Below are 7,424 nucleotides of genomic sequence, written 5' to 3'. Positions count from 1 at the left end.
GAATGACGCTGGTTTCAGAATTGTTTTCTCGCATACAGGTCAAAATTATCACGGTGCTTCTTGCTCAGCCCAGCTCAATCCCATTTTTTTCTCTGAGGTTTTTGTCGTCTTTTCCCTTTTCCATCTCATAATGCTTTTCCACTTTGGTGTCCTTGCACTATTTCAATGGCAGGAGGAGGTAATGGAGCAGGAGAAATACAAGAGAGAAACCAGGACATCAAAGGAACAAATCTATTTCCCAGCCCAGCTGAACTTCACTAGTGAGGCAGGGCTCTCTCCTCAGTGCTTCCTAAAAATATCTTCTGCCCTCCCATTGATATTTTTTTCCCTTTGTGTTTTCTGAGGAATTTTTTCCCCATTATCACCACAGCACTTCCAGCAGAGCCTTTTCCCTGACATTCAGCACCTGCCACAGCTGCCATTCTCCTCTGTGAAAAACCTTTCCCTCTCTCTTGAATTTTCCATAAAAAATAAAGCTTTTTTCACTATCCCCTCAATTTTAACAAAGAAATCTTTCCCCTTTCCTCATGCAGCCTTTTTATCTGATCACCTGGTGGTTCTGGTCAGGGAATTATCAGAGATGCAGTGACCAGACCTGTGCTGAAGCAACACCAGTCTCAGGGTGGTTTTGCTCAGGTTAAAACTGCCAAAAACCCCAATCCAAGCATCCCTGCTGTAATTCCAAAGCTTTTACCAGGAATGTGACACTGTCACCTGCCTCTTCTCCTCCTTCCAGCCCACCTTTCTTTTGGAACAGGCTGGTTAAACACGGCAGCAGTTTGCAGCCTCGTAAAACTGAAATTCCAGGTCTCCATGGAAGCAAAATCCCAGTTTTTGCCTGCAAATAAAGCCAGGCAGCCTTTCCATTTACACCCCCCAAAAAAGAAAAGAAAATATCATAATGCAATTAAGAGAGATTCTTTGCCTGAGGCACAGACTGCTTCTTCCAGAAGACTCAAAGCTGGGGTCAAGCTGGGCTTTGAGCTGCTCACATTTGAGCAGTTGTTTTCCTCACATTTAGCAAAGGGCAAGGAAAAAAGCATATCATTCTGTTAATGAGCATATCATTCTCCATTTAAACTCCTGGATGTGGCCTGATATTTGTCCTGGAAAGGACTGGATAAATTCAGGATAATAAAACACCTGAGAAGGCAGCACATGGATTTTTTAATAGCAGGTACTCATATAGTAACATGGAGAATGTGTAGTTGCCTTAGGAGCTATTTCTACTTTTTCCCAAAGCACCTTCTTGGCAGTTATAAATCAGCATTCTGCCACTTCTTTATTGCTGCCTGGACAGGCCAGGATGGATTATCACTCCACAAAGCCACTCTACACGTTTTGGGAATTGCTGCAAACACTGGAGAAAGCTTTAACTGTGCACTCTCACTAAGGCTTGTGGCAGCTGAATTAGTACCAAGTCTGTGTACATGTAATTTTCCCTTTCATTATCACAAGAAACGCCTGCATTAATGGTAGAGGAAATTTCTGTAGTGACAGAAGGAAAAAATCCAGTTAGCAATGGGTCAACAGATATTTCGCTTAATGTCACACAAAATCAAACAGGGAATACTCTTGATTTTCTTTTCCACACACCCAGATATGTTCAATTAAAGCTTAATCCACTGAAAATTAATGAGAAGCTCAGATATGGTTTCCCACATCCCATTTATAATGCATGGAAAAGGAAAAAAATAGTAAAAGAATCCTTTAGAAAATTGCAGATTTTCTTCTATTAGGATTTTTATTCTTCTTCTACCCTCTGCCCAGGAAGCTGTTGCAATGCAATCCCCAGAGACTGATGAATAAAAATGTGAAATGACTACAAAAACACCTCTTTATTATCTCCTAGGTGCTGCTTTAGCAGGTCACTGTATCCATTATTACCTGCAGAGGTGTCTTACTGAAGACAGCCACCTTCCAAACTGTAAATTAAATTTCCATTTCCTCAGACTTACATCAGTGCTACCACCTGAATTACCCAGTTATCTGTAGTCCAAACCTCTAGTAAATAAAATTGAGCATTCAGAGAATAAATCTCTTATTTTCCCATTAATGCTGTCATAATTTTACAGTAGGCAATAGAATATTATTATGACCAGTTTGGGCAGACCCACTTCGAGTCAAGCAAGATCTTGAACCTCTAAATATTTATGAATTTCTCACTTCTTTTCATTATCCTCTTAATTTATTGAGTTCAGTGCCAAGGTGGTACAAGGCTCGTTGTTTATACAGCTGATTTTCACATCTGGCAATTCAAGATGAGGAACAGAACAGCGACATTGGTTGACAAAAGGTGACAGAGAAGTACAAAATCAGTGGCACTCCAATGGTCCTGTGCTGAACTGGTGACACCAAAGGCTGACTTGAAACCTTTAAAAGACCAAAATTAGTCTTAATGTTGTTAAAAATCGCCTTTTCTTCCAGCAGTTGATCTCCTTGGGGATAAAAACCCAGGATTTATGGCATCAATGAGTTGCTTCAATTGAGTACATGGGCAAGGAAATAAACACAACACTCAAATGGAGTCAGCAGCAGAATGGAATAACAGGAATAACAAAGAAAAAGGGGTTTCTGCCCATGAAATGCAGACCTTCAGTTCCTCAGCCACTCCTTGAAGGGATTACGATCAGGACAAATACTGTGTATTATTCAGGATTCCACACACTTCCTATATTTACCCTCTACCAACAAGTTTAAACTTCACAAACGACTTTCACAAGGAAAAGCAGACAGGTCGTTCACCAGTGCTAAACATCTACACAAACAGATCACGACTGAACCTGACGTGTTTTAACAGCAACAATCCCTTTACAGCAGAGCCTTTCCCCTACTTTTTTCTTTATTTTTTTTGCTTTAGGTGCACAGTTCCTAAGTGATAATAAATTAATTTTTTTTGTGTTACGGCAGTCAACTACATACAAACAACACATACTAAAAACTACCCCACTAAACACCTCTCTGAAGGTAACTACTTTGTATATATTAAATTTCAAGTAATGATCAGCCCGAGTTGGTTTTTCTTTTTTTTTTTTTTAAAAAGAAAACAGACAAACCAACAACCACTAATTCCAGAGACAAGAATACAAGGGAGATACACTGAACTACGAGGACTACAGGAACAGATAGAAATGGGACAAATTCTCAGCACTAAGGCACAATAGAATCGGTACTAGAGTATGGCTAAAACCTGACTTTACTACAGCATCAAGTGAGGAGTGCACGGGGAGTGTTCCTACGCTCAAAACACTCGGCTACAACATCAGTGAGTCCTGTGGTCAAAAAGCTTCTACCTTAGTGCAGCTGCATTGCTAAAGGAGGGGATTCCAGGGAGGTGCTCACTTATATCTTACTTAAAATTAAGGGTTGGTTCCTGCTTGCTCAACCAAATGGAGTTTTCTTACTCAGTTTATCCCTTTATCTTCGCTCTTTGTGAAACCGTGACACAGTTCTGATGGGAGAAAAGCAGGTGGTGGATGCTGATGGTCGCTGGAGCTGACCAGAAAACCCTCGACCAGAAAACCCCTGTTGTTTTTGGACAGTCTAGGCCCCCAAAATGATACAAAACCCACCTAAAACATGAGATTAAGTGGGCTTTGGATCAAACGCACGCTTAGCAGTGGGGTTTGCGTTCCACCAGTCAGTTCTCCTAACTTTAAACAAGTTTACCCCACAGGAAAAAAATCAAGCACGGGTCTAAGACCAAGAGGTTTTAGGTTTAAAACAAGGGTGTTCTGGAGAGTCTTTTCAAACAGGCCTGGGTAGGATCTGCCGCCTGCGCTTACAAACAGACAATTTCTGGCACTTGTGGGCCTCTGCCACTGTTTTTGATCCGCTGAGATGCCACGAGTCCAGTCCCCAGGAACGGCTCTGGCTGAGAAACACCCCCGGGAGCAAGGAGAGCTCCGAACTCCGCTTGAACCGCGCATCCTGGAAATCCGGGCACGGCAAACCCAACGCTGCCACAACAGTCCGGAGAGAACCTCTTCCCTGGCCGGAGAGCGCTGGAACGGCGGCTGCGGGAGCTGCCCGCGGCGCAGCATCCTCATCACCATCACCATCATCATCCTCATCCTCACCACCACCTCCCGCGCTACGCGCGGCGCGCAGCGGCTGCCGCGCGTCCTCCGCGGGGGCTCATGAGGTTCTCGGTGATGTACGCCACGAGCAGGCAGATGAACACCAGCATCACGCAGATGGATCCCCCCACGGCCGTCATGGCCACCACGATGTCGCGCATGGCCGCGGGCTCCACGCGGAACTCCACGCACTGCGCGGGCGGCGCGGGGCGCGGCGGGGCCAAGCGCGGCTGCAGGCACAGGCGGTAGCGCACGCTGCCGTGCGCCTCGGCCAGCAGATAATCGCGACAGGCGGCTCCCAGCTCCACGCTGTCGCAGGGGAATCGCGTGTAGGTGCCGTCCCAGGAGCAGTTGAGCGCGAAGCCGCGCAGGGAGGCGGCGGCGGGGCGCGGCGGCCCCCAGTGCCGCAGCCCCCACTGCAGCAGCACGCTGCCGTTCCGCAGCACGTTGGCCACCAGCGCGCCGCCCGCGGAGCGGTGGGCGCGGCAGCCGCGGGCCGCGCACTGGAAGCCGCGGGCCGGCGGGCGGAAGCACAGCCGCGCCCCCGCCGCCGCCGCGCCATCGCCGCCCACCTTGTAGGGGCACCACGGCTCGTCGGGGTCGCCGTCGGGGTCGGGCTTGGGGTCGGCGGCCCCGAGGCAGAGCAGGGCGAGGAGAGGAGGCAGCAGGCTGGGCGTGCCGGGCATGCCGGCGGCCGCCGCCGCATGGAGGCTGCGGAGCGCGGGGCCGGCGGACGCGCGGGGCTCCGCTGCCGCCGCGGGGCCGCCAATGGAGAGGCGGTGCCGCCGTTAACTCTCGCCGGGCTGCGGAGCACCCGCCCGCTGCGGCCGCTGCCGGCCGGACGCGGCTCTCGGGGCTCCGCACGCAGCGCTCAGAACCTGCGGGGGCCGGCACGGAGGGATGCTGAGACCCCGCAGGGGCGGCCACAGGGGATGCTGAGATCCCGCAAGGGCCGGGCGTGGGGGATGCTGAGACCCCACAGGGGCTGGCACAGGGATGCTCAGATCTTAAAAGGATGCTCAGACCCCACAGGGATGCTCAGACCCCACAGGGGTCGGCACAGGGATGCTCAGACCCCACAAGGATGCTCAGATCCCGCAGGGATGCTCAGACCCCACAGGGATGCTCAGACCCCACAAGGACGCTCAGACCCCACAGGGATGCTCAGACCCCACAGGGATGCTCAGACCCCACAAGGACGCTCAGACCCCACAGGGATGCTCAGACCCCACAGGGATGCTCAGACCCCACAAGGACGCTCAGACCCCACAGGGATGCTCAGACCCCACAGGGATGCTCAGACCCCACAAGGGTTGGCACAGGGGATGTGCAGCCCCCACCGTCCCTCCCCTGGGCTCTGCTGTGCCCACCGGGGTCACGTCCCCCAGGGCTTGGGGGGCTGCTCAGTCCTTGGTCGAGTTACAGATTTCATTCCACACCAAACAATTTTTTTTTTTTAATTTTTCCGTGTTTTTGATCTGGTTTTACATAGGATCCTGTTATAATTTTTATAGCAGAACAGAAGCATTTGTCTATATTTAACCTGTAAAATACAGCGACTCTCACGTTACACGGTTAAAACCCCCAGAAATGTGCCCGCGGAGGTGCCTCTGTCCCCGGGGGCTGACACCGGCAGGGGAAGGTGACAGAGCTCCCCTCCAGCCGATGTTCCAAAAAACGGAGCTCACACTGATTTTATTTTATTTTTAAAAAGCTGATAACCGCACACCCAGGCTGCTTCAACCTCTCGGCTGTGCGAATTTAAATAAGCTCGGCAAGGATGTGATGAAGACACGAGACCCTCCCAGGAGGTCAGCTGGGAGCAGCGATAACCCCGGGTCTTAGTGCACACCCTGAGACAGAAGGAACGAGGATTTTCCTCTTCCTCTTCCCCCAAATTCCATTTCCTCCCTCCGCAGCAGCCCCAGCCCTTCACACATCCCTGACTGTGCAGCACAGGAGGAGACAGCAGCGCTCCATCCCGGCATCACACCGTAATTAATGTTCTCTGAGCGACCTTGAGAGAGGTGCACGGCAGTATTGGCTTGTCTAAAGGTGGAAAGAGAAGAGCTCTAATGAAACAATCATAAAAATACAGGTTTAAACAGTGTTTGGACATGCTTTGAGCTGTTACATTGGTAAAAGTTGCTTTAAGTCCTTTCTTTTCTGAGTAGCAGGAAAAAACCCAACATTTCTTTTTGTTTGTTTTGATCAGGTTTTGCACAGAGTTGTGTTCCAGATTTTGTAGCAAAATATAAGTGTTTGTCTATATTTAACTTGTAAAATAGAATAATTAATATATTATTTTGTTAAAACCCTCAGATATGTGCCTAAACTCGTTGCTGCAGCTCTTCACTGTGTTACCTATTTAGAAACACACTGCAGTTTAAAAACAAAATTTCAATTATGTAATCTGAAAATACAACAAAAATAAGATCCCGAGGCCTGTTTTTATTTCACAGCCTGAACAAAACCAAACCCAAATCATACCTGGAAGGTGATGCTTACATATACACAAAGTGTAATTTGCAGCAGTGTGGGATTTGTTTAAATAATTTTCCTTTCTGATGCATTGAACATGAGTGGTCTGACATCAGGCCACCTTTTCCTGTTGGAAAGACTGGATTTTTCAAGGGTATGGCTCCTAAGGAAATCTTTAATTTACCAATATCAAGTACTGCAAGTTATTTCCACATCTGGTTTTTCACCAGATTTAATGGGGGTGTCTGCTAGCCTATGGAAAATTGCCAGAAATCTCTTTTGATACCAAGAGGGATCAATGGGAATCAATTTAAAAAACACGATCAGAATAGAAAAGGATGCTGAAGGTGCAGTTATGGCTTGGAAACACTCAGATATTGGAGCAGGAAGAGGTGCTGTGCTGCTGAAGGCACTTCTTGGCAAACTTACACGTGGAATTCCAGCCAGGATTCAGAAACTGGAGGTCTGGCTGCCCTTCCTGAGAAATGTGAGCGTGTTCAGGAAGCGGCTGGAGCCAAACCAAGCAAGTTTTTCCTCCTTCAAGCTTTGTGTCCTTCTCCTAACAGCGCTGAAGAGCAGATTGTCCTCCAGAGCTGTCGTCGCTCCCATGTCCAGGGAGGAGATCTGGCCCAGATCTCTGTGGTTGCTGGGATTAGCTCAGTTCTGGTGGGAGATCCAAGGGTCTGGAGTGTGGTGCAGGGAGGGGAAAGGCACAGCAGGACCTGAACCCATCAAAAAATTTATAACACTACAGGTTAACTGCACCTTCTGCACTTTTTTTGGCCTTGCACTTTGTCTGAGCAAAAACTCAATTATTTCTGCCAGGGCTGGGTCAGCCTGCCTGTGCTGGCTCCCTGTGAAGCC

General features: G+C 48.6%; 1 protein-coding gene across 1 annotated transcript; it reads right to left on the bottom strand.

The window, feature by feature from the left end:
• Positions 1–1,166: 1,166 nt before the first annotated feature.
• On the bottom strand, positions 1,167–4,975 carry FNDC10 (fibronectin type III domain containing 10). The gene has a single exon (XM_063417394.1). It carries the CDS (start codon positions 4,763–4,765, stop codon positions 4,094–4,096), a length of 672 nt encoding a protein of 223 aa, XP_063273464.1. The 5' UTR covers positions 4,766–4,975; the 3' UTR covers positions 1,167–4,093.
• Between the last annotated feature and the right edge of the window lie 2,449 nt (positions 4,976–7,424).

Source organism: Prinia subflava, chromosome 21, assembly GCF_021018805.1.
Source record: "Prinia subflava isolate CZ2003 ecotype Zambia chromosome 21, Cam_Psub_1.2, whole genome shotgun sequence".
NCBI lineage: Eukaryota > Metazoa > Chordata > Aves > Passeriformes > Cisticolidae > Prinia > Prinia subflava.
The sequence above is the reverse complement of the archived record's forward strand: the minus strand, read 5'-3'. Positions and strand labels throughout refer to the sequence as shown.